The sequence below is a fragment of the Diceros bicornis genome, chromosome 21, assembly GCF_020826845.1.
Source record: "Diceros bicornis minor isolate mBicDic1 chromosome 21, mDicBic1.mat.cur, whole genome shotgun sequence".
NCBI lineage: Eukaryota > Metazoa > Chordata > Mammalia > Perissodactyla > Rhinocerotidae > Diceros > Diceros bicornis.
In genome coordinates this window covers 35,171,372-35,198,801 of record NC_080760.1, presented here as the reverse complement: position 1 = coordinate 35,198,801, position 27,430 = coordinate 35,171,372, and the positions used below count along the sequence as shown (strand labels likewise).

General features: G+C 38.7%; 1 protein-coding gene across 1 annotated transcript; it reads left to right on the top strand.

Annotated features, from left to right (window-relative positions):
- Window positions 1-220: 220 nt before the first annotated feature.
- TNFRSF11B (TNF receptor superfamily member 11b) lies at window positions 221-27,430 on the top strand. The gene is made up of 5 exons (XM_058564453.1): window positions 221-425; window positions 18,687-19,056; window positions 22,721-22,912; window positions 24,587-24,811; window positions 26,563-27,430. The coding sequence occupies exons 1-5, from the start codon at window positions 396-398 to the stop codon at window positions 26,949-26,951; spliced, it is 1,206 nt and encodes a 401-aa protein (XP_058420436.1). The 5' UTR covers window positions 221-395; the 3' UTR covers window positions 26,952-27,430.

The window sequence follows — 27,430 nt, the reverse complement described above, 5'->3', positions numbered from 1 at the left end:
GGGAAGGGGCCGGGAAACCTCAGAGCCGCGCGCAGACAGCAGCCGCCTTGTTCCGCAGCCCAGCGGCTTTTTTTTTTTTTCCCCTCCCATGGGCCAGACATCCCCGCCCCACCCCCCCAGTCTCCACCTCTCCTGGCGATTCTTTCCGCCCTGGCGTTGAGAGCGTTAACCCCCGAGCTTTTCACACCCCTCACCGCTCCCGCCCAAGGTTCCTAAAAAAGAAAGGTGCAAAGTTTGGTCCAGATAGGGAATGAATGATCAAAGCCAAGCCGATACTTCCTGTTGCCGGGACGCTATATATAACGTGATGAGTGCACGGGCTGCGGAGACGCACCGTAGCGCTCGCCCCGCCGCCGCCGCCGCCTGCGAGCGCCTGAGGTTTCCCGGGGACCACAATGAACAAGTTGCTGTGCTGCGCGCTCGTGGTAAGTCCCAGCCCGGGGACGCCGGCGCTGCTGCCCCGGGCGCCTGGGGAGGCTGCCCGCTTCCCGGTCTCCGCACCTCCCCGCAGGTCGACGGGGGCAAAGCTCAACTTGCTCCCTCTTCCAGGAAAGATTTGAGGTCACGTTGAAACAGATCTCTTTCAAGCTAATCGTGCTTCTCCTAGGGTATCCCTTTACACTGGAAAGTTCCTGCTGGGTTTATGGAGAAGAGAGAGGAGCTCTAGGCCTTTTTTGTTTGAATGATTTTTATTCATTTCGTTTACTGTCTTCATCTCAGATTATTAACACCCTCATGTAGTTCATACATCTTTGCTTAGTTAACTTGGTATTATTATTGTTAGCAATAAAGTGGTCCCTCAGAATCAGAGTAAGTTGGGAGGAGATGCCAGTCTTCTTAAAACTATTAAAATTAGAATAAAATTTGGATGTAATGAATATGATATGATACATCATTAGGCTCATTCCCCACTTAAGCAAATATTATGGGAAATTTTGAATAATTGGCACGAGAGAAAAGATGATACACACACACACACAGACTTCTTAATGGTGCAATTTAACATTTTGATAAAATTTTATTATTAAAATGGGTAATTCCAGTTCTTAACTTCAATATAAGGTGGAAAATATTGGTGGGTTAATGTTAATTATGTTCTAAAATATATTTAAATAATTGAAGTTCAGCACTAAATAGGCTAAAAGTTATTTTTAACATATTTGGAAGAGAAAGGAAACTCTGTGACTTAGTTTAGCTTTTTTATTTTTGATCTAGTTTTTTGACTGAGTTAATAAGATTTGTATGTAGATTATTCTATGGCCAATGACATATTTCCTTTATGTCACTAGAGTGTGGAATACGTTGAGGTATGAATCAGACATTCACAAAAAGATAGGAAAACCCATATTTAAACCACATATGTGTTTTGAACATGTTGGAGTAAATGCTTGAATTTCAATGCCCAGCCCACAAATAGTGAGTGGAAGGCTAGGAAGTGTTCCAATTAGTTCCCAGGATACACAAGCATAAATAAGTAAATAAATAACAAAGTCACTAAAGAAAAGGTAGGTTGGGCAGGAGTCCACACATAAGTATGCTAATCTTATCTACCACTACATGCATAAAATATATAAAATAACTCCACCAATATGGATAATATGAAGAACTTTTTAAAAAGTAAACTTTTATTAAAACATAATACACATAGAGAATTGCACAAATCGTAAATGCCTAGTGAGGTTTCTCAAAGTGAACCCTTGTGAGCTAGCACGCAGATCAAGAAATACTACCTTACCAGTATCCTAGAATCTCCCTGGGCTCACTCCCTGTCACTGCTGTGTCCATAGCCAGAGTAATCAATATTCTGACTTCTAACCCCATAGATGAGTTTTGCTTGTATTTAGACTTTCTATGAATGGAGTTTATGCACTTTTCTGTGTCTAGCTACTTTCACTTAAGGTTCTGTTGTGAGATCATCTTCACTGTTGGATGTACAATAGTTCATCCATTTTCATTGCTGTATGGTATTCCATTGTATGCATATACCACAATTGATTTAATCATTCTCGTGTTTGGCTAGTATAAATAATTTTACTATTAATACAAGAATACTTTATTCTTCCTTGTCCTTTGTATTCTGTCAAAGATTTAATTAATAATAACCATATTATCTGTGACTTTTAAATTTCAGGATTTCTACTAAATAATGTATGTACCTAATAATAAGTGTTCCTAAATAATAAATAGACAAATGTTTTGTTATGTGGTCTGCATAGAGAGATAGATATGTGGATAAATAACCAATTGTGGATGATACAGCATTATCAAAAGAGAAGACTTTATGTGTCTTGAACATAGCAAATACTTAAATAGGAAAGAGTTCTCTTTCCTTCTCTGTAATTTCTGAGATTGATTTTATTTTATAAATAATTGGAAGTAGACACTTTTTACTTAGACATAAAGAGTCCAAATGCCCTTTTGCTAATACTGAGTTGCAGTTCTAGAAACTGGAAACATTGCGGGTATTTAGTCCTTTGTACCAGGCATGCCACTAGGTACTAGGGACAGAGTGGAAAACAAGACGGACACCATTCCTGTCCCCATGGACCTCACAGCCTAATGGAGAAGGCAGATATTGGACAAGAAATTGTATGTATAATGAGAGTAACAAGGGGGAGTACTGGGTGACTAGGAATCTAAAAGATCCTGCTCTCCAGGACCTTGTAAGGGATGCTGCAGAGCAGTAGTTATCAGTTGGACCAAAATTCAAATTCCGGAACCACCACTTAAAGTACCACCACATTGAAAAATGACCATGGGCAAGTTACATCTCTTTTGAGTTTTAGTTTTTTCTTCTATGAAATAGAGATAATGATATGCACTCAGGCAAGATAACCACATAAAGATCCTGCTCTGTATGAACACTAGCTTCTAGCATTATGCTCACAGATAACTGTAGGACAATCTAGAACCAAGTGAATTATGTAAACGAAGTGCTGATGATGCTCAAAGGAGGGAGAGATGACCACTATTACCTTGAAGGAGGAGTAGAATGTTTCATCATTGGAGATAAAGTTAAGGTGTCCCGGACCTAAGAAGTGGGAGAAGGTAAAATTCCGTGGCAAAGTGGAATTCTACTCTTTTTGTGAGAGCAGAGGATTTGCTGGTAGGCAAGCAGTGAGGGGTGTAATCACTAATGCCATAGTCCTGGGCTTTCTGGAATGCTCAGTAATGTAGTTAAGCAGAGACCTGCTCTGCAAGGTGAGGAAGTCACATCGCCAAGTCATTTCGTTCGTGGTTTCCCCAGAGCCTCCTGATACACTGAGAACGTTCTGGTCTAGGCCTAGATTTTAACTGGTGGCTGAAACGTCCCATCATGGAGTGCCAGAATCATCCATTGGCCTTCTCAAAGCTAAGTTCTGAGTTAATGTTACAATACTAGAACCTGCTGTGGGGGGTGGGAGTGAAGGAGTGGGGGGCAGTAGATGTTTTTTCTTAGGACAACTGCCTGGTACGTCTGTCCTCCTTCAGGATGCTCTTTCTGATTTTTTGTTGTTTTGTCGTCGTTTATTTTGGTTTTCTTCCCCTCCCCTAGTGGTTGAGTGTGTGTATTTGTCTAGCCTTTTTGTTTGTTTGTTTATTTTAAAAGAATAATCATTCTGAAGTTTCTAGGAGAATCTGACCTATACTCAGTCCAAAACAGTCCTCATCCCTGTCCCTAGCAACCTTCATGGCCTCTGTCTCCTAATAACCTTCAGCACAATTCCGAATTTAAATCTGGTCTTTAATTTCACTTCTTAGGCTAACACCACAGTTGTCAAATTCCATTGGCTGGGGAAGAAAGCATTCTGTGCTAGATGTTTTATCCACTTAGTTCTGGAAGGAGAGCTATGGCATTCTCTATCAAAGGGGCACTATACACACACTCAAATGTTCCTGCTCTCCTATGCGCTAAATTGTCTGCTGGGTCTTGCTCTAAGCAACCCTCAGCCCCACTGCCTACATGTTCCCATTTCATGAAAGCTTTCTGTGAAAACCTTTATTTTCTTTACCATCTCATTAACCAATAGCATTTCCTTTAGCCTGAGTTTCTCCTTTGCAGCCCAACAAAAAAGAGGACTGGGAGATATATTGAAGAGAAAGAGTAATCTTATAAAAATTTATGTTTGCATTATTCAAGGCCTTGACTAATGATGCTTGGCTGCCGCTTATGTTGCTGCTATGGAGCAGAGAAGCCCAAATTATCAATGTATTTGTTTGTTGCACCCTGTAGGGCAATAGTTCTCAATCATATCGGACTTCTTCCATGCACTTTTAAAATAAATCCTTTGTTATAACTCTCTTGCTCCCCTGAAATATACATTAGAGTACATATATTTTACCTACACACATAATTTTAAAAAATCAACATATTGGCATAACTATACTATAAAGGAGAAATAAAAGGAAATAATTTATAATCAAATAAGCTTCACTAGAAGACATAATGAAGTACGGGATGGCAGCATCTTTATGTAGAATTGCCATGAACAGACCAGGAGGAACAGAGACTGGAGACCACGTGTCACAGTGGGGCTCAAAACCATGATAGGTGTTGGCTTTGGTGTTATAATTTTCTGAAATGGTGAACAAATCTGGCTAAAGTTTTAACAAAACAACGTACAATATTCTATCAAATTTTATGTTCTTAAATTCCTCGAAATTCAGTACGTATAAAAATCGTGCAAAACCCACTTTGTGTAAATATAAAATGGAGTTAGGATCTAGTGGGTTTTTTTACTTAGATCACTTATATCAGTTGTGACTAGGACATTTGAAAAGTGTGTGGGACATGAGATTATTCTTGATCATTCAGGACATCTTGCAGCACACAGTTATTGTGACAACAGGAATCCCCCACACATTTCCAGAACTTCTAGAGGATGGCGTCACCCCTGTGGTAGACAAAATATGAGCTCTTTGCAAACATACATTTTCATCTTATTCACATTTGTAGCCCCCAGGTGTCCACAGTGCCTACATTAAATGTGTGTTTGCTGAGTCAAAGGAGCTATGGTAAGATTTGCTAGGGTGCCGTATAATCTACCAGCAGTTTCCACCCATGTTTCAATAGGTTTGGCTCACTGCCAGAGATTTAACATTCTAATGTTGGCTTTGATCTCTTTCAAAATATAATACCCTACCCACCTGATGAATATTTTAAATATTTTTTTGCACATTTATATTATGATGGTTCATATCAGTACCTTCATGAAGGCTCATTTTTAACCAAGCAACAAAAATGAACCAGATTCATATATTGACTGTTGGAGATGCTACCTAAGTTCAGCTGAACCCACTTTCCAAGCTTTTCATCTGGTTGGTTTGGGCATCAAGTGTTCATTTATGGTTTGATAAATTTTATATGTTTGTAAAATATACCAATGGAGATGTCAATTAGGCATTTGAGTTCAAAAAAGTTCGATGGGCAGAAGCCTGGGTTGGAGATTAAAAAAATCTGGGTCATGACATAGAGTGAGTTTTTAAAATCATAAGGAAGGATGATTTTACACAGCAAGATAGGAGAGAAGGAAGCACATTTCTGACACTGATAGTCTGGTAAACAAAATGCAAATATGAACAGTAATAGCAGCCATGTTTAGAAAAGAAAACAAAAATCAAAATAAAACTTAGCAACCCACAATAGCCGGAACTAGTGAATCGGAAATCCTAGCAACATCTGTAAACTATCTATGCAAGAAGAAAGAGTGAGGTATATAGCCAACTTGAAATAGATACAAGGACAGTATTTTTATGTGACATGTAATTAGTTTTTGGAACTCACTACCACAGAATATTTTGGGGTAACTAGCATAGAAAGTCTAAAAAAGGAATCCTTTTAGACAGTTGTAAGGGATAAAAATAGTGTTACAACCATTAGGTAAGAAGCTGTGTGGGACCTGCTCTCTCTGACATTTACCTGGCCTCTCTAAATGAATGTTCCAAAGGCCAGAACAGTCTGCAGACACACTAAAATGGTTTCGCCCAAGTACAAGGTGACATAACTTCCCAGGTGGTTGGGTAGATTTTTTTTCACCCCAGTTTCTCAGAAGCACCTGAATCAGCCAGACCATAAATGGATAGAGGATGCAGGAGGAAACGAAATGTTCTTCCTGAAGCCCTTCTAAAAAAGTAATGTGCTCCTAATAGCCTTGATTTATTACTTTCTTATTGCAATTTAAAAAAAAAATTCATGTCTCTAAAATTATAGATTTAATACTGTGAAAACAGTGTTTAATTTCCTTGAAATATCTTCTATAAAAATAAAAAGAATAGCCTTAGGATTTTCACTTCAATTTAGTCTGCACCTTGGAAGCATTTTCTAAAAGAGCCTCTTAAATAATCAACTATAAAATAGGTGTCAAGATGAATTTAGATTTAAAACAAGACAGTAATTCATCTAAGCTTTGTGACTGCCTTTGGTAAATTCAATTTTCTTCTCTGGTCTTTGATCCAAAACCTCAGTTCCTTTGCCATGTAATGTTACTTTCTTGTTCGAAAAAACTATTTCTTTTATTCTTAGAAAATATGGATATCAGGATCCTAGTCTTTAGCAAGTGTCCCCCCCATCAATTGGCACCAACACCACCAATAAATTAAATATAATTTAGGAATTCAACTGTGGGATTTGGTGACAGTAAGACTTCTGCAAAAGCAGACAAGAAGCAAGGGATCTAATTTCTCAGATTTGCCTTAGACTCTAAGGTCTAATCAGTGACTCCACTTCTCTGAGTCTTACTTTACTTATCTCTAAAATAGGGGTTTTGGGCCGAGTGATATGTGAAAGGTCTGCTTTAGTTTTAAGCTTTTGTCATTAAAAAGTGAATTAAAAAGAATTGATTATACCATTTAATATTCCAAACATGCAAAAATTAAATGAACTTATTGACCTATGAAAAAAATTATCCTAAAGGAACGTTTTTAAAAAATCTGTTTTGCAGTTGTCGAAGTTTCTTCTTTTCACCTGGTTTCATATGTAAGAAATTCTGTTTAAGTCAATGGGATCCCAAGAGGAAGCAGTTTTTGAAATGTTACCTACTTTTAAGTAGTAAGACTTACTTGTTTTAGGATCACACATTATTGTTTTAAATCCAAAACTCTTTTCTCATTCTGAAACAGGGCCTTCTTGTTTTTAACTAGTATGCGTAGAAGTCATTAATGTGCGTATTTTTCATATTCTGTTTAGTTAAGAAGCCAGGTTTGAGACATTCCTTCAGGACTTACTAAAGAGGTATAATTATGGTCACTAGCAATCTCCTTAGACTCATTGAGCAGAATTTTCTTTGAATTTGTATTCACAAGGAAGTTGTGAATTGACAACTGCACATGGTTCTTTGGAATAAATGTCAAACCTTCAGGCAGATAAGCATGATAATGGCTAGGGTGGCAGGACCATTGAAAACTATACTTGAATACTACACTGTACTACACCGGCCTGATAGACAGAAACCTCTGCTCCCACACTCTCTGTTCCCTGTCTCTTCTTTTTTTTGGTTGGGAAGATTATCCCTGAGCTAACATCTTCCGCTTTTTGCTCGAGGAAGATTGTCCCTGAGCCAACATCTGTGCCAATCTTCCTCTATTTTGTATGTGTGATCCTGCCAGAGCATGGCTTGAGCGGTGTGTAGGTCCGAGCCTGGGATCTGAACCCAAGAACCCTGGGCTGCCGAAGCAAAGCACACGAACTTAACCACTACACCACTAGGCCACCACCCCCACCCACCATCTCTTCTTTTAACATTCAGTAAAAAGAAAAAAAATCAACTAGATTGTGCTAAAATAAAGGTCAACCAGAAAATGTGAGTGATGTTTATTGAGTGATGATGTAGTTGTTAATGCTGTTTGTAAATTGTTCTCAGTTCTCCTCCCTTCCGGAAACATGGTAAGATTATACTTCTCCGCCTCCTTCTGGTGAGGATGCGGGGCAGGGAAGGTGAATAGTTGTGGCCAATGACTTGTGAGTTAAATGATATGTTAATTCCAAATTAGAGCACTTAATTGTCAATATATGATCCCCCCAACTTTTTTTTTTCTCTTTCCCTCCTCCACAGCAAACCAGCCATGTTCCAGATATTAGTTGCTGTATCATCCTAGGTCCTGGACAGAGGACAGTGCTAACAGCCTTCAGTGGACTCACTAGGGACTATAGCATGAATGAGAAGTAAACCTTTGTTATTTTTAAGCTACTGAGATTTTGAAGTTGGTTATTAGCACAGCATAAAACCCAGCAGTCCTGACTGATACAGTAGGCAAACCCAGGTTATATCTCTGATCATCGAGGGGCAGTAACTGCAAAGAGCATTTAAAAATCAGAAATGACTAAAATCTATGATTGGTTTAAACTCCTTCTTCATCAAAGGTATTGTTGAAGAATTCATCAGGAAGGACCACTTCTTTCTTCTGCTGAAAATTCAAAATTTAAGGAACTGAGATTACATAAAAACTTAGCTGGGCTGCAAAGTGGGAAGGTCAACAGATGCTTAACAGTAGACTCTAAATCAAACACCCTATTCTGTGAGAGTAAGGGATCAGGGATCATGTTTTTCTCTTCATCACTTCCAGGGGACCCTTCCTTTATAGAGGTTCACTCATCTTCGTCTTTCTTTTTTTTTTTAATTTTATTTTTCCCCCAAAGCCCCAGTAGATAGTTGTATGTCATAGCTGCACATCCTTCTAGTTGCTGTATGTGGGACGCGGCCTCAGCACGGCCGGAGAAGCGGTACGTCGGTGCACGCCCGGGATCCGAACCTGGGCCGCCAGCAGTGGAGAGCACACACTTAACCGCTAAGCCACGGGGCTGGCCCATCTTCGTCTTTCATCAGAACAACTTCTACCTATTTAAGCTAAGCTAAAAGAAAGAAACCATAAAACAGAAAGGCACTAAGCAGTCTTAGAATCTGTATCATATATGAAAACCACACATAATATTTCACAAAAATCCTATGATGCAGAGATTAGTGTCTATTTTACAGATGAGGAAACTAAGGTTAAGAGAAGTTAAGTAATTTTCCCTAAGATTACCTAGCTGAGAAGTTGTTCTGCCCTATAGGAGCTTATTTCTAGTAGCTGAGTCCAGTGAAAAATATCCATAAATCAGAGCCTCTGTGGATGCCTTCAACCCAGAGTTCTCTTCTCTGCTGGGGTTAAGAATGCCCCAAGATGGGGCTCAGGAGGGTGGAACTGTTGGCAAAGTGTTGCCAATGTATTTTCATCCTTTTCTCAGCTCTCCCTGCAGCTCCAGGGGGTCACCACATTTTTATCTTTTGAAATTAAATGCCGTGGCCTCCTTACTGGACATGAGTTCTAAGCCCAGATTCCTTAGGAAACAGCATGAGGCAAACACTAGTGTTTTAGTACCTTATTAGAAAGTGCACATGTAATCCTAGGGAGGCAGGAGTGAGCAAAAGAAGAGTAAGGCAGAAAGGAAAGGAGAGCACATTCAAGGGGGGCATTGCTATGAAGCTATTGCTTAGTATAAAGTGCAACTGATTGCTCAATCGTACAGGACCGTCTTCCAGAAAGACTGTGTGAACTATTGCATTTCAGGACAGGAGAGGGAGAAGAATTTATTTAGCATGATGGATGGATGGATGGATGGATGGATGGATGGATGGATGGGGTGATAGATAGATAGGAAGGCAGATAGATAGGGAGATGGATAGATAGATGGATTAGATAGATAATTAAAAGATCTTATTGAATTTTACATTGTATTGTAGTCGATCATTTATACACCTATCTCCTTCATAAGACTGCAAGTCCCCAGAGGGAAGAGTCAGTTGTTAAAGGCTTAGGTTCAGACAGGATTGGATTTGAATCCTAGCTCGAATGTGTACTAGCTCTGTGATCTTTGACAAGTCACTCGACTTCTCTGAGACTCAATTTCTTCATCTATAAAGTGGGGATAATCCTATGTCCTCAAAGGTGGTTGAAGGGGATGGATGATAATAGCATGTGAAGAAAAGGCTTAGTATAGAGTATACTATAATAGTATTATAATATATTAAGCTATTATTATTCACCATATCACCCAGGGCTTCTAGTATGATGTTTCCCACATTGTAGGCACACAGTAAATGTCTGCATGTTTAACTCAGGTGCTGTTTTATTCTATTTCTAGTTCCTATTCCATTTCGTAACCACCATGGCTTTTCTTTTCTTTTTGTGAGGAAGATCAGCCCTGAGCTAACATCCATGCTAATCCTCCTCTTTTTGCTGAGGAAGACCAGCTCTGAGCTAACAACTATTGCCAATCCTCCTCCTTTTTTTTTTCCCCAAAGCCCCAGTAGACAGTTATGTGTCACAGTTGCACATCCTTCTAGTTGCTGTATGTGGGACGCGGCCTCAGCGTGGCCGGAGAAGCGGTGTGTCGGTGCGCGCCCGGGAACCGAACCCGGGACGCCAGTAGCAGAGCGCACTTAAGAGCGCACGCACTTAACCACTAAGCCACGGGGCCGGCCCCTGGCTTTTCTTTTCTAACTTTCTCTCATCAGCTGCCCTTAACCATATATTGATTGGGCTTCAATCCAGGTCATTAGCAACCAAAAGAGATTCATAAGATGATGTGAGCAATGTATTATCTTCAAAATTGATGTTCAAAAATATCAACGTACTAAAATGTGTTGCCAGTTCTGAGCCCAGAATGCTAGGAATTGTAGCTGGATAACTTGGAGGTAGTGGTGCCGCCCTTTTGCTTGTCAAGTGGGCCCAAATAGACATAATTCTAAGGAAAATTGCAACCAGCCCTGCTATTGACTTGAGGTTTTCAGAATTGATGTTATATCTCAAATCTGGTGATTAACAGAAACGTAAGAGAAGAAATATTAAAATCTGGGAGCCAAAATATGGGCGATTTCTACATATCTTCCTTGGAAAGTTTGAAGTGTTTACCTGTATTACAAGTTCTCTTTTCTCAGAAACTTTTTCTCATTCATTTGTTAATCTATCAAATGTTAATTTTCTGTAAAACTCCTCTGAGGCAGCGAAAGCATCATAAGCAAATCTATCCTGACAGTTCTGGTTGATTCCAAACATCAACAAGGTACCGCTAATTAATTTAAAAGCCTTCAAACAACTAAAGGAAACTTCTGAAGGGAACAAAAAAAAATCACATTTAAAGTTAAATTTTACCCAGAGATAGTTCTTCAGCCCCAAGGGAAGCAAAATAGTGTGGAATTGGGCACAGTGATTCATCTAATAAATCATAATTGCTTGTATTTCCTTTTCCCTCTTCGCCTAGCCAAAGCTGTTGGCAGCAAATCAGTTCTGTAGAGATGAACAGATTTAATTCATTTGCTCTTACTTCCTTACCTAGAGACATGATCCTCAGCCAAACAACTGGCTATTGTGAAATTATTAAGGGTGGTAGACCCTCAGGTGGGGAACTGGCAGCAGCAGATAAACCTCTCAAACGAACTACTTGCTTTTTTCATACATTTGCCTCTAAAATGCAAACTAAATACCAATGGAACAGTATGCAAAAATGCTATGCAAGATGAAAGATGCTTTAAAAAAATCTTCCTTTAGGCAAATTCTGTCATCACTATCATTTTACAGATGAGAAAAATTGCAGATTTTTGTGCTTGTCCTTGCAAATTTATCCTTTACATGGTGGGTATTTATGTGTCTATATAATCACCAGTAATCCTAATTAAACATAGTAGGTATTCAATATATCTATTGAATTGAATAAAATTAAATTAGATATATTGAATACTTGCTATGTATAAGACATCATCCTGAGCATTTAAAGAGTATGGAGACAAGTACTTTTCCATCTGGGCCCTCTAGGCAAACCCATGGAACTGTTTTGAAACATCTGACCTAGACCAAGAAAATGATACCAGTTGGGAAGATACTGAAACTGATTTTAAAAACAAGTCAGAGATGCTTTTTCTGGAGACAATTAAAAACAGGATAGATAATCAACTTATGGCTCATTTTAGGTGTAGTACTTTGTACTGAAAAAGAAACCTCAAAATGTCTCCAAAAATGAGTCTGATTCAAAATGTCCCCCATTTCCCACCTCCTGTGTAATTAGCATATGTACTAATGACTCATACTTGTCTGGAACCTTATTCTTTACTAAGTTTGTTTGTGTCCCTTTACTCATGTGAAATATAACAATTGTACAGGGATAGGTAAAATAAGGATTATTCTCATTTTAGAGGTAAGATGGTGGCCAAGCGTTACTAAGCTGGTGGTCGAACTGACTAGAATCCTAGTACGCAGGTTCCCAGCTGAAAGTGCTCTTGTTAATTCCCATCGATCTAATTGCCAAGCTGTACACTTTTTAGAACTTATTATTCGTTATCCATTTAGTGTTCTTCTTGAAACTCTCTGTGATATTCCTACTTTTTTTACCTTTTCTTTTTCATCCCATCTTCAAATGTTTATAAGTCTCAAAGGTTAACATTTTAGTCTCTTTTTACTTGTATGCAATATCCTTGGATAATGCTCTCTGACCTCTCTGCTTCTAGAGTCATTTATATGCTCATAACCCTGATAACTGTATCTTTGGCTGCATTTCTGTCCTGAATTCCCAATACGTATATCCAGTTGTCTACTAGACATCATCACCTGAGTCTCATAATTGGAAGATGTTCCAAACTAAATTCACTGTCTTTCTCCACAACTGTCTCCCCCTCCTGCTGTCAGTAATTAATGGCAACACAATGTACCTGATAGTTGGAATTCATGGGCATGTTCTTCAATTGCTCTTCCTAGTACCCCCTCCCCATGCAATCAGCCAACATATCATATCTATCCCTTCCTTTCCTCCATTACCAGTGTCTAACTTCAGCCCCCCATCTTTTCTGACCTATTTTTCTTGATCCTGTTTCTCGTCTCTTGTACCTCCAATTGTTTTGCAGTGATTTATGAGTATTTTACATCAGGCTGGGCTTTTAGATGAATGTTCCTATGAAATAAGAACATTAACTTACTCAACTCCATCATTTAGCAGTATTTCCAGAGAGTAGTAATTGTTTCAATAAGTGTTTGCTGAATGAATGAGTGAATAAATGAATTATTTATTCAAGGAATGGAGGGAAAAAGGAAGGAGCTACTACACAAAATCAAATAAATTAACCTTCATGGGAAAATAATTTTGTTTTTTTTTACAAGATTTATAGTTTATACTACGAGAGATCTTTAGGAAATTTACCATGTATATATCCTGAATGTTTTATTTCTTGGCTAAGATGAACTGTAAAATGGCATGGTTTCCAAACTGACCAGAAGTTTAGCTAACTCTGGATAGTCCTCAAATAGTTCTCTGCGGCAAAGATCATGACGAGGGATCACAAAAGGAACTCCCAAACCAAGGAGTTATTTCAAGCTTTGCGTGGGCTCCTTTTAATGAATTTTCCATAAACGGAAACCCACTGGGTCACTCATGGTTCTGCATACCAGAGAGCAAGCCCATTAGTATGGGATTGGCTGCATTGCATAATGCAAAAATAAACTTGCCAGAGGAAGTGTATTCTTCCTTTGCCCTTTAGGAAGAAGCATACACCAGTAGAATGCTGTAGTCAAATCATTTATCATCTGAGAAACTGCCATCGCAGTAGCTTTGGACAAGAGCTAGTCTTAGCACAAAGAAGGAAAAGTCAGTGTCAGTTAATCTGGGCTTTGGGAAGGCTTTGGTTGCTCTTCTAACTTTTGTGATCTCCTAACTCTATCTCTTGAGTCTAAATGAAAAGTTAGCACTCTAGGGCTTATTTTTGGACCATGCATAAAGGCTTTAGCATAAGTGAGAGCATTTGGTAAATGTTAAAGAATTTGGCCAAAAAATAGTATTCTATGGCACATGCTCTGGGTTTGAATTCTGCCTCCACTAATTACTGTGACCTGTTAATTACTTGTTCCAAGACTCATTTTTGTAGCTGGTGGAAACTTGATGATAATGATAAAACATCCTAAAGTATGTACAAACCAAAATATTATAAAGATTATTTTTTAGTCCACTGCCTGGCACAGAGTAGGAATTAATTTGTGTATGTTAGAATGGAATAGACAAAACAGAATTCCATCTTCATATTTCCCATTTTTGCTGCCTGCACATGACATTACCGTATCACTCTACTTCCTAAATATGGAGAATTTTTGTTAGAAATTTTATATGTTTGGGACTATGAGGTGATTGATTAATTGAAAAATCAGTTAAAGCATTTAATAATAAGAATTATAAACATATACCTTAAATATTTTATTTTGACCTAAAACATTTAAATAAACATTCATTCATCTGTATTTTGAGATCTGATCAAAGCCTTTCTTGGAATCTGTGTTTGCTAACTGGAGTCCCTTGCTGTCTTTCTTACAAAGCCCTTTTCTATAACGTATTGCCCAGGCGTTTCAGTTTTGGAACTTAAAGACATTTATGAAACAAATTGATTATATAATCTTCCTAGATGTTTTACCCATTTTGTTTTTATAATTGTCTCAGCTACCCCAAATTCTATGGTAGGGTTTTTAGTTTTTTGTGGTTTTTTTTGTGGCTCGTCTTTGTCAAATCATTCCCAAAGCATTCAATTTACTTTTCACAGAAAATACAATTCTTTTTTTCACACCCATGTTTATTGGCATACATAATATTTAATTGAATTACCTAACTACAGTTACAACTACGGCATATGCGATACATAAATACGACAAGCATAAAGAGATTCAGCAGCAAACATACAACTGACTTTTGTTAAGCGTGCAAGTCCACTGGTAAGAGCAGACGGGAGACGCCATGCCAGAGGGGAAGGCGTAGCTGAGAATTCAGGATGCTGAGGCACGGGCTGGTTTTACAGAGGGAATGGAAGGCATGGTTGAATCGCAAAATGGAGATTGGTAAAGAGAATTCTGCATTAAAAAGGGGTTTCACAAGTAAAATAGTGGACCAAGGAAGTAGAGGGGAGGTAAGAGCAAGACATTTGTTTCCAAGTTCATTGTCTAATTAAACTCTGTCAAACCACAGAATATTACAATGGTAGAGCTAGAAAAGGCTTTAGAGAACAACTAATTCAACCCACCCACCACCATTATCTGCTAACATTTGATAGATAAGGAAAGATGGTTGGGTTTGAAATAGAAAATTCTTTACCACTGTCTAACATTAAAAATAGAAGGCAAGCAGAAGAACAAAGCTATTAGAGATGGAGCCTTAACTGTCCTTTCAAGAAAAGAGGCATGGGGGCTTCAGGAAGAATTCCTGGACTGATGGGAAGCACTAGATTGGAGGGCTTTTGGATTCCCTTCAAGCACAAGTGGTCTACACCAAAGGATGAACGGATAGGGAATGGGAAGAGGAAGAAAGAAAAAATGGAGAGAAAATTCCATTTAATTTTTCTTTAAAAGTCAAGCTTAAAACACCAAAAACAGAATGCCTTCTTCTGTAGAAAGCACTTTATGCTTCTGCAGACACACCTATGCGTATGTCTTAGCTTTTGCAGATGTTCATCAGTGGGTATGCATTTTACACAGAAATTTATTTTTGAACTCTTATAGATTTTAAATATTATCAGCTGGCAAAGGAGATAGAACCAATGTTAAGATGATCCATCCTCATATGGCATCTTTTTCATTGCTTTTCCAGGAAAAGCAGAATAAAGTAAAAGAGAAGACTGAGATGAAGAGCTCTGTTAATCTTGCCCATCATCTGTCAAGTAACTGGTTCCAGAAATTCTGCACAGGAATTGGGGCTAACCAAAAATTGAGACCTAAACATCAAATTTTGGCCACACAGAGTTCTGTCTTTTTACCAAAGTGGAAAATTTTCAAATAAAACACTGAGGCCCTGTGGAACTGGCTGAAAACAAGTCTGCAGTTTCCCAAGGCTTTCCGCTTTTTAAAAATATATATGATAATTCCATGCAGTGGCCTTGGCGAAATGACCTTCACTAATATGCTTGCTCTCTAATCCTTAAGTCAACCTTATTTATTTTTTTTATCTGTGGGTTCCTTTCACCTCAACTTCCCTGTATTTTGAAGAAATGGCAACTCATTTCCAAAACATGGTTTCAGCAAACCAACAGTGTCATGTCCAACTGCCTAGAGAAATACAAATTGCATCAGCATCCTTGGTCAGATCTTGTATTTGTGTGGCTTCTTCTTGTGAGGAACACAAGCACCATCTGTGGGGTTTTCCCATCCTATCCTCATCACTTCTTAGGGAGAAAAAGAGTCAGCTGATAAACAAGTGGGCACAACTGAACCACATTGAAATAGGATGGGGGAAAGATGGGAAGTTGGGCTGTGGGGGGAGTCTCAGGTCTGCTAGCTCTACCAGGATGGGGCCCACTCAGCAGGAACATGCAAGACAAAGGTGTCCCTCTGGACCTCTGAGGTAGGCCTCTGGAAAGCAACAGAACCCTCAAAAGTGATTTTTCGGGAATTGAAAGGGAACAACAAGAGAAAAAACCATTTCTTGTTGCTATCGTGTGTCCTTTCAAGTTGCCTCAGAAAAACTTCTTTCTTTAGCATGGAAGATTTTAGAAATACTTGAGCCAAACAAGGGTCCTTGAAAGATGTAGCATAATATATTCAAATGCCCAAGTAGCAACAAAGTCATTTCATTTTACTTTGTTTCCTTTAAAACATTGATCGTTATTTGTAATTATTTATTTCTTCACTTCTCTGCTGTCTGCCTCCTCACTAGACTGTGAACAACTTGAAGGCAAGGACCATCTTTGTTTTGTGCACCACCGTAAGCTAAGTTCCTTCTGCAGTGCCTGGTGCCCATTGGGTGCTCAATACATGTGTGTTGAATGAATAAATAGATTCTATTTGTGAAAGAGCCAGACCAAACCTGTGGGCCTTAATGTCGACCCACTCCAACTGAAGCAATAAAAAGCCCCAGGGAAATTCACGAACATACTTTCCCCAGAAACCCTCAGGTCATGAGGGTATCTTGAAAAGACCACGGAAGCAGCTCCAATTTTGCACTGTATTCTACTTTTTGTTGGTTAGGAGTCCTTTACATCCCAGCACGCTGAAAATTGCTTTCAGTTAAAAAGTCTTTGGCCCTAAGTGAGACATTTTGTTCTTCTCTTCTGGTTTATGAGCTCATATTAGGTCCAGTCAGCCTTGACGCTTGTCCTGTTCCAATAAGAAGTGAATCAAGTTAGTTAGCTTAAAATGCCCAAATGCTTATGAAAAAGGCCATTCTTTACCTTTGTCACTCCTAATTCAAAAGAGAGTGCTGTTTCCCTAGTGTGGCATGTTTTTCCCAGGTCAAGGGGTTTCTGTGAGATTTCCTGAGTTCTGCAAAGAAGAGAGTTTGGAAAAAATTATTGTGTTTGGCCTGCCACCTCCCCAAACCCTGAAAATAGTCAATGTTGATCCCTGTACCAAAAACAAACAATAAAACCGAAACAAACCACCCCCTACACACAAACAACACCGTTTCTTCCAAGCGTGTGTTTCTTGTAAGTAGTACGAAGAACTTCAACGTTCCCTTGAAACCTTTTGAGATCTAGAATACAAGATCGAGGACCCCGTTGGAGTTGCCTCCCAAGTAGCACCCTTGCCCTCCAAATCTTCTTTCTCCTGCTGCGGACTTCTTTCTGCCATTATGTATGGAAACTTCTGAAACCCTGCCTGCTTCCTGAAGTTTTTCCCAATTAACCTGAAAAGAAGTGGTCAATTTTGCACCATATGATGTTCTGGAGAAAATATCTGTCTTAACAGTCTAGGAATTTTCCAGTGGATTGCAAGCGCCGTGGGGACAGGGATCCTGTTTTACTCACCAGCATATTCCTGGTATCTTCAATGCATATCTGTTGCATGAATAAATGAATGTTCAGAACGACTGTTGATGTAATTGCCAACTCTTCACTATATGTTTTGAATCATTACATCTTAGAACAGGAAAACTAAAAGAGAAATTTCATGTAGTCCTAAATTTGGCTACTTGACCACCCCATATAAAGATTATAATCGCCCCACCTTCCCCTCCATGTTTCCAGTCTCTTTTACTTGCTCATTTTTTGCAACACTTACATTTTAACATACAATTTATCTATAATTTGTTATTTATTTTCTTACTCCCCCAACTGGATTGTAAACTCTACAAGAGCAGGGTTTCTTGACTGTTCTATTCGCAACTGTATCCCAGTTGCCCAGAACAGAGCCTGGCACATATTAAGTGCTCAATAACTATTGTCAAGTGAATAAATGAAAGAATAATTATTGAGTATGGACTCCACACATTGGAATCCCTGCAGGAGATTTTTAAACCCCCAGCTCCAACTCTACACCTGTGGTATCAGAATGGTTAGGGAATCCCAGGAATCTACGTTTTTATCGAGGAGTCTAGGTGATTCTGGTATAGCTGTCTTGAGAACCACTCATTCCTCCAACTCACTAATCTAGAGATAATCTGAAGCCTAACGAGATAAAGCATCAATCCAGCCACATGGGTTATTTAGTGGTGCATCTAAGTATAATAATATCTATTCTAATGAGCTTTCCACTCCAGTCATCTATGAGCCAGATTTACTTAACATGTTTGCTGCCATTGCCATCTTAGTCTTGGAGATTAAGCAACTAAAGGCAAGAATTATGGCTTCTAAACTAACTTTATGGTGCAGTTCAATAGGTAGGAAGGGCATGAGGCTTCAGATAGTAAAGGACTTTTGGAGTCTAATGATGTGTTTGCACAGAAGAACCACCCTATTTCCATGCTAACATGCCACTATTTCTGTTTCTCTTCCTAGTTCCTGGACCTCTCCATTAAGTGGACCACCCAGGAAAACTTTCCTCCAAAGTACCTTCATTATGACCCAGAAACCTCTCGTCAGCTGATGTGTGACAAATGTCCTCCTGGCACCTCCCTAAAACAGCACTGTACAGCGAGGCGGAAGACTGTGTGTGCCCCTTGTCCTGACCACTACTACACAGACAGCTGGCACACCAGTGACGAGTGTCTGTACTGTACCCCTGTGTGCAAAGAGCTGCAGTATGTCAAGCAGGAGTGCAGTCGCACCCACAACCGCGTGTGCGAATGCGAGGAAGGGCGCTACCTTGAGCTCGAGTTCTGCTTGAAGCACAGGACCTGTCCCCCTGGATTTGGAGTGCTACACGTTGGTACGTATCAGCACTCAACGTGTGGCAAAATTAATTAGGATCGTACAAAGTCAGGCAGTCCTGAAAGTTTGAGAGAACACTTTTGTCCTGATGACATTACAGGATAGCAAACTGCAAAGGTAATGAAATCTGCTGGGTATGTACTATGTGTCTGGATTGCTGCCAAAGGACCATTTCTCAGAGGAATACTTTGCCACTACGGGGCAATTTAGTGACAAAACCCAAAACAGCAAATTGCTCTCTAATGAAACGTGTGATGGATTGCTCTGTTTTAAAGGGACACACTTGGAGTTGCACTGTTTATAGTTGATATATCCCTCTATGTGTCACGACGGCATAGACAGCTTCAAACTCCAGTGCTTTTTGACAAACATCAGAAATGTTAATTGATACCAAGAGAGTAATTATGCTGATATTAATGAGGCTCTGGAGTGCTCCCAATGAGCAGTTATAATTAATTATGTAAAAAATGAGAATGGTTAGGGGAAACGCATTTCATTGTTAAAAATGAAGCTAGTTCTTTCTTTGGCATGGGAGTTGAGTATCTGGGAGCATCAAGACTCTAGCGGCATCTCTTCATTGAGCTTATTCTTTATCTTAGACAAAACAGATTGTCAAGACAAGAGTAAGTACCTGTCTATAAACAAAGTACTTTTTCTTTTTGGCATTTTGACTAGCATAGGTTAAGGCCAATGTGCATTGAATCTTTTAAAGCTGCAACCCACATTTTTTTCTACCACATTTGTGAAGCTTCAATGTAGTCTGTATTCTCTCGTGGCTTGGGAAAATTAAGAGTCTTCGCTTACTTTTCTGGAGGAAGTAGTAATCAGTATGGATTCTGATTACTCTGAAGCAGTGTTTCTCAGCCTCAGTGCTATGGACATTTTGGCTGGATAATTCTTTGTGTGGGCAGCTGTCCTGTGCATTGCAGAGTGTTTAGCAGCATCCCTGCTCTCTAGCCACTACATTCCAATAGCACTCCTCCTCCAATTGAGACAACCAAAAATGTCTCCAGACATTTCCAAATGTCCCCTGGATGGCAAAATCGCCCCTGGTTGAGAACCACTGGTTTTAGAGGTTGCTAATTATTGGTAACTATTTTAACTTTTCAGAAGTTGTGGTATACAGAGTCTAAATTATTAGAATGACAAATACTTTCGGTTTAAAGGCATACAAAGGAAACATATTCAAAAATTGAAATCTATTAAGTTTCCTAAGTTGTGAATCTTATAAAATTAATCACAGAAAGTGAAAATTGCATGAGTGTCCCTTAAAATGTCTCTAATATGGGTATTTGAGGGAGAAGTTGGTGGCAATTCCTAGCTTTCATTGAATGATACTTTGGGACTCAAAAGCTAAGCCAAGTTGTAGGAGGGGAAGCCCATCCAACAAAAACAAATCCATTTAATTCAATTCAGTATGTTGTGTATGTAGAAAAATTTGTTAAGCAGGAACTATACAGCTTGGAAACTAAAGTTTTGAAAAACAGTGGAGATAGCAAGGATTTTTCTCACATAAACATGAAAATCTGTTGGTAGAATGAAGTAAGCAGGCCGCCAGAAGACTTAGGACAAAGGTACACATTTTATTTTGTGCCACTATAGTGAGGCTTATTTACCTCTCCATCCCTAAAACCCCACAGAGTAGTTTCTCATGGAAAATAAGAGGTTTCCAGCCCAAAGGAAAGGAAGGACTATGTGGTGTTATTCTAAAAAGTATTTAATAACCATTCCTTTTGTTGTTGAAGTCAGATTGTCTCCTCTCGATATTTTATTTACTTCATTCTATTTGTCAGTTCTATAATTCCTCTGTCATTACTTATGGCTAGCATGGTGACATTCTCAACTGTAAGGCAGAACTCCTCTCATCATTATGATATTCCACATTTTGCCTGCCAGATGGTACTTTTTATATGTTTCCACTGATACTGATAAGGCAATATCGTTTACTTAGGTGGAGAAATCTTTTTTTATAAGAATTTCTATCAATTATAAAAGAGGGAAGTCCTGTTCAGAAAGGTCATTAGGTAAAGCCTCCAAATATATTAAGAAACTTTACTTCTGTCTTTCTTGGGTTCCTTTTGTTAAAGAACCATAAAGGCTAAATTACCTGAAAGAATGTCTTGTGCCTATGATTTTCTCATTGGAATGTGTGAGAAGACCCAACCCGCCAATATGTGTCTGAAGAATGACAAGATTCCTCTTTGTGAAGTTGGCTTTCCAGAACATGTGGCAGTTGGTAAAGGGAGACTAGGATCCAGATGTCCAAGTCCAGTTACTCTCAGAATATTAGCAATGAACGAACACCATGGAATCCCCTCCCAAATACCTCTGCTTGTATTGTAGAATTTGGTGTGGAGTTGGATCCCATTTAAGGAGAGGGCTGTAGTAAGAAAGTACTTAAAAAAATAGACTTCTTTATAAGGTGGTTCCTAAGATGTTGTCACTGCAATGCTAGAAATGGCATTTAATATGTGAAAGTGTCAGGCCTGTTGCTTTCACCCCACCTCTTCTGTTCCGCCAGCGCTTTGTCATTTTACTGGTCAATGCACCATCAGTCCCTTTAGAAGACTCGGGAGATGAAATTAGAACCAAACCATTTTGCTCTTTTTTTCCCTCTGGTTTTGATACAATAAGGTGGGAGATTCGAATTTTTAGTAAATAAAGTTTATTAACTTTCTGTAGCTTTCCTTTGTCCCTTTTGTATTTATTCTCTTGCATAAGCCAGAATTGGCCTGTGAAAGCTACATTTGAATATTGAAGTCTAAATCTGTTCAACTAGCTTACACTAGATGGAGGCATTTTCGTATGCAAATACACTGTAATGTATGATCTATCCATGCATAATAGAGTCAAAAGTTTTAAGGTATTTATTTTTAATAGCATCTTTAGTTGTTGACTCGTTCAAGTTTTCCTACCAATGTTTTCTCCACATTTATCAAGTATCTTTCCACCATGAAATAAAATGCCTTGCAGTCACCCTTCCCTGAAATTTTAATGACTGTGCTCTTTTAAAACTCAACAGTTTAAGCAAACGGTTTATCATCTTCCATTTACTGTGGAACTTAACTGCAGCTTACACTTTTGAGTTAGTGGCTAACTTTATTGCCACCTTCAAAAGTTTATTATAATGTTGTAAATTTTTACTTCTCAAGGTTAGCATACTTATGAGTTGCTTCACAATTAGGATTCAGGAAAGAGAGAACTTCAGTAGGAACCGATTGAAATTTAACGATGCAGCATTCAATGGTTACTGATTTCGAGAATGATATGACAGCGGTTACACAGCAGTTATCTTCATGATTTTCTAGGAATAATTTTGTGAAGAATATGGTTGACAACAATACTTTACTGACACTTCGGCCTAGACAGGACTAATGAACACCCTACCCTTCTTTCCTTTCCTCTCACGTTTCGTGAGTGTTTTGTAGGTAACTGCAGAACAAATTTGTGTTTGTATTACAAGGAGAGGAGCCTGCCTAAGGAGCTAACTGTAGAAGTTTTGTTCTGTCTGTCTAATGAAGTGAAAAATGAAAATGTCTGAAGTTTTTTCATTTTTCACTCTTTGCAACCCAAGAGAAAAGTCTTTTCAAAACTGTGTTAAGAGGCATTTGCTGTGAAAGTCTTTGAGAAGAAGTTGCTAAATTGCTTGGTATTTTCTGTAGGAACCCCAGAGCGAAATACAGTTTGCAGAAGATGTCCAGATGGATTCTTCTCAAATGAGACGTCATCTAAAGCACCCTGTAGAAAACACACAAATTGCAGTGCTTTTGGTCTTCTTCTAACTCAGAAAGGAAATTCAACGCATGACAATATATGTTCTGGAAGAAGTGAATCAACTGAAAAATGTGGAATAGGTAATTATATTTCAAGCTATCAGCCTCTGTACCACCTCTGAGTTGAATACAAGACCCTCTGGCCACCTTCTTAGTCAAAACCATATTTTCTCTGTCTTGAATTTTAACCAGCTAAGACTATTCTCTGTGCATCTTTGCTAAAGCCACAACTCAAAATCCTTCAAAAAGTCCTCATCCTCTCACAGATCACACTCCAAACCCTGACTTTCTCTCTTTCACACTTGAATCCAATCTTTCTCATGGGGAAAGGGGTGTTGTAAGGATTATATCTAAGGCCAAATTATCAGAGTCCAATGCTTCTAGTTATGCATTTTTATCACTTTTAAGAATATTTATAGTATTAGCCAAAGTATAAATTGGCAACTAAGAAGCATAGTGACATAAACTGGTGACACATTAGAAATGCAAAACTGACTTTGTTACCTATGGTATTACTGCATCTATTGCACAGAAGTTCCAACTTCCTCTGGTTGTCTTAAACTCTTTATTCAAGAAGGGTCACTAGCTCCAAGCTCAACTTATCTGAATGCATCCATGTTGGTGATGACACTAATCAGGTTGGTGTCCTCAGCCTGTCACTCTTCCCACTAGACTAATCACAGACTTTCTACCAAGGACTCATCACACCAAGGATGATCTGTCTTTTAGCATTTAACAAAGCAAAGTCATGAACTAACTTGACTCTCCCCAAACATCTTTTTGTACGACAAGGAAGTATATGAAACATAGGAATATGAGTTGGGAGATTTAAGATTCTAACCCAGTTCCACCATTCTTTCACTGTGTAATAGAAATCTTAGACAAGTCATTTAGCCTTTCTGCTTTCTTATCCAAAAAAATGGAATGAGGGAAGAGGTTGTAAAAGGAGTGACTTCTAACTTTAACATTCTCTTTACTTAATTCATTTTTAATTTTATTTTTATCATTCATTGAGCACTTACTATGTGCCAAGTACTTTGCTATAAAGACTTGAATATTTACAAAAACATTGTGAAGGTTGCTCATGTTCAATATAGGTGGTGAATGGCAGAGCCAGGATTCAAACCCGGGCCTGATGAATCCAAAGACAAACTGTTAATATCTGGGATACGCTGACCCTATGTAGACACCCAGGCCATTGTACCTCATTTCCAAATGACATGTTTGTTGTGTGTGATTATTTTCCCACTTAATTTATGCTTATATGTCTATATCCATCCTTGTTCCCAAAGGTAAACTATGTGTTTGTATATGTGCAGAAAATAATATACCATTCCAGATTACCTTTTAAGCTCCTTTAAAGGCAATGATTTATGTTTGTTTTGACACTGATCTTGAAGTATCCTGTCAGCACTAGGTAAACCCTTAACAGAATATTAATACTTATATTAAGTCATAGAATTTTTGCTACAATTTATAGCAATATTACATTCTCATTGGACATGTATTAACCTTTCCTCAAAAAAATGCCCTAAAAGAACGTTAGAAAGAACATAAGCCCAGTTGGGTTGGCAATCTACCACTAAGACCAGCCAACAGAATAAATCAGCCAAAGTTCGTTCAATCTTTGCATCTTAGCATATTATGTCTTGGAAAACTCAATTGTGTTGGTTTTTTAATTTTGGTTTTTGTCCAATAGACTTCTAAGAATCCAATTGTTGAGTAAATCTTCTTGGTTTTCCCACCTTCCTTTAGATGTCACCCTGTGTGAGGAGGCATTCTTCAGGTTTGCTGTTCCTACCAAGTTTACCCCTAACTGGCTAAGTGTCCTGGTAGACAGCTTGCCTGGCACCAAAGTAAACGCAGAGAGTGTAGAGAGGATAAAACGGCGACACAGCTCGCAAGAGCAAACTTTCCAGCTGCTGAAGTTATGGAAACATCAAAACAAAGACCAAGATATGGTCAAGAAGATCATCCAAGGTATGGCAATGAGAAATAAACAAGTGATCAGGAATCAAAGACACCCATTTATCATAGAACAGGAACAAGACTATGTACTTGTTTAGTTGTGTGAATGGTTTCCCTTTTGGAATTATTTTTGGACTGAAAAATCTTTCACCAAGTGATAGTGTAAATACTATTCCTAGAGCAGTCATGCAAAGTTTTATTCTCACCTCCTCCACCCCTCCCCACCGATTTCTTTTTAAAGTGTGTTGAACACTCTAAAAGAGGAGCCAGTACATTTCAAATGCAGGACTAGACCTCAGGAAATCTGCCACTAGCTCACTTAGCAGTGTTATGACCATCTCCTCTGGCCTACCTAGAAGTTCTTTAACCACTTTGAATCTTAACCTTGCATTTCCACCAAGAAGCTGAGTTGTATTTATTTGGTAATTCTCTCCTGAGAGCCTCTAAGTGTCTTACAGATATCCTTTCATTAATCCTCACAATATAGCCTACTTTCAAATTACCATTTTAATAGCATATGTTGTGAGGATTAATGAGATAAAGTCTGTAAAGTGTTTGAGCTTCTTGGAGAAAAGGGCTAGTTAAAACCAAGGACTCTCATATTTCAAAGGTCTATAAAGAATCTCCTTTAGAAACTGTGAGTGAGCTCGCGCGGGGGTGTGTATGTGTGTGTGTGTTATGATGGGAGAGAATCCAAAAGGGAAAAGTACATTTCATCCAGTGTGGACTGTAAGCTTTAGGATATACAGTGGAAAGAGTTCTGACTTAATGGGAAGACATGTCAGAAAAAATGAGGGAGAGTTTTTATAATGCAGACAATGTCAATGAGAAACCCATTCTGCTCTTCACTTGTCTTCAATGACTGAGGAGTTCTACACTACCCTCAAGGCCTCAAACATCTGAAACCAAGGCAACAGATTTTAGGAGACTAACATCTTTGACAGCTGAATGCTTTCACTTATGCAAAGAGTAAACTTTTCTTCTGCTTGTGGCAAACAAAACGTATTCTTTGAAAGTATAATTAGCCCTGAAGCAAAAAGAAAGGAAAGTAGAGAATCAGCGACTGTTAGAATCAGAAGGGACCAAATCTCTATTTTATAAATGAAGACATTTCAGCCCAGAAAGATGGACTGACTTGCCTTAGGGCTCACAGATACTAAATGACTCATGTCATTACAGAAATCTTAGTTACTCCCTCTTATGTTTATGTCCTAGCTCATTACTGAAATATTCTCTGGGGCATGTGTATCCCTGCATTCCTTGGCCTCCTATTATTGGGTTTTCAGATCTCTTTCTCAGTGGTGGTAATCCTCTGGTGCTATTTATTAAAGACTAGTTGCTAACTCTTTTCAAATAGTGCATGTGTCAGTTATCAACTAATGAAATTTACAAAATAACTAACTTGAATACTTTATTTTTCTGAAATGTTATAGGTTTAATTTCTCAGACTTGTCTTAGAAAACTGAGAGTGGTGTGTCTATAATTTTCTACTATTACTTTTCAAAATTAGGGCTTTTCACACAGCTTTATTGGATATCTAGAATATATAAAGCATATTATCCCATTAGAACACAAAATAATATTTATGTCAGTTCTCAGAAATAGCTAGCATCACTTAAGCCCTCCAAAGAAAGAAAGGAAGAGGTTATCCTTAAAATAAAGTTATGAAACTCTGGGAGAACCATTTGCCTCAGGGTAGTTTTGTGGTGGCACCAGAAGAATGTCCATGATGTGAACTCTCTTTGGGCTTTTGCTTTATGCAGATATCGATCTCTGTGAAAGCAGTGTTCAGCGGCACATTGGGCACGCAAATCTCACCTTCGAGCAGCTTCGCGGCTTGATGGAAAGCTTGCCGGGGAAGAAAGTCACAACGGAAGACATTGAGAAAACAATGAAGGCATGCAAATCGAGTGAGCAGATCTTGAAGCTGCTCAACCTGTGGAGAATAAAAAATGGCGACCAAGACACCCTGAAGGGCCTAATGCATGCACTAAAGCACTTGAAAACATACCACTTTCCCAAAACTGTCACTCAGAGTCTGAAGAAGATCGTCAGATTCCTTCACAGCTTCACGATGTACAAATTGTATCAGAAGCTCTTTTTAGAAATGATAGGGAACCAGGTCCAATCAGTCAAAATAAGCTGCTTATAACCGGAAATGGTCATTGGGCTGTTTCCTCACAATGGACCAGATCCGATGGATGAATAAACTGTTTCTCAGGCACTTGACAAGGGTTACAACGATTTCTTTCTCATCACCAAGGACTGGATTTGGCCACAGGGCACAAAAAGAAACTATGTTTTGGAGAAAGAACTTAACATCTCCCTCCAAAGTCCAATAAACCCCAAATAGTTTATCCAACTGACAGATCTGGTCCAATATCTACTGACTACGTTTTCCCTTATTACTGCTTGCAGTAATTCAACTGGAAATAAGAAACTAGACTCCATTGTGCCTTACTAAATATGGGAATGTCCAATTTAAATAGCTTTGAGATTTTAGCTGTGCTAGAGGCTTTTATTAGAAAGCCATATATTTTTCTCTGTAAAAGTTACTAATATATCTGTAACACTATTATAGTATTTGCTATTTATATTCATTCAGATAGAAGGTTTGTACATATTATCATC

Excerpts from the sequence above, each read along its gene's own strand:
- TNFRSF11B (XM_058564453.1), top strand. The coding sequence starts at position 396 with ATGAACAAGTTGCTGTGCTGCGCGCTCGTG. Across the intron at positions 22,913-24,586 it reads AACTGAAAAATGTGGAATAG|ATGTCACCCTGTGTGAGGAG; the intron begins GTAATTATATTT and ends ACCTTCCTTTAG. Across the intron at positions 24,812-26,562 it reads GGTCAAGAAGATCATCCAAG|ATATCGATCTCTGTGAAAGC; the intron begins GTATGGCAATGA and ends TGCTTTATGCAG.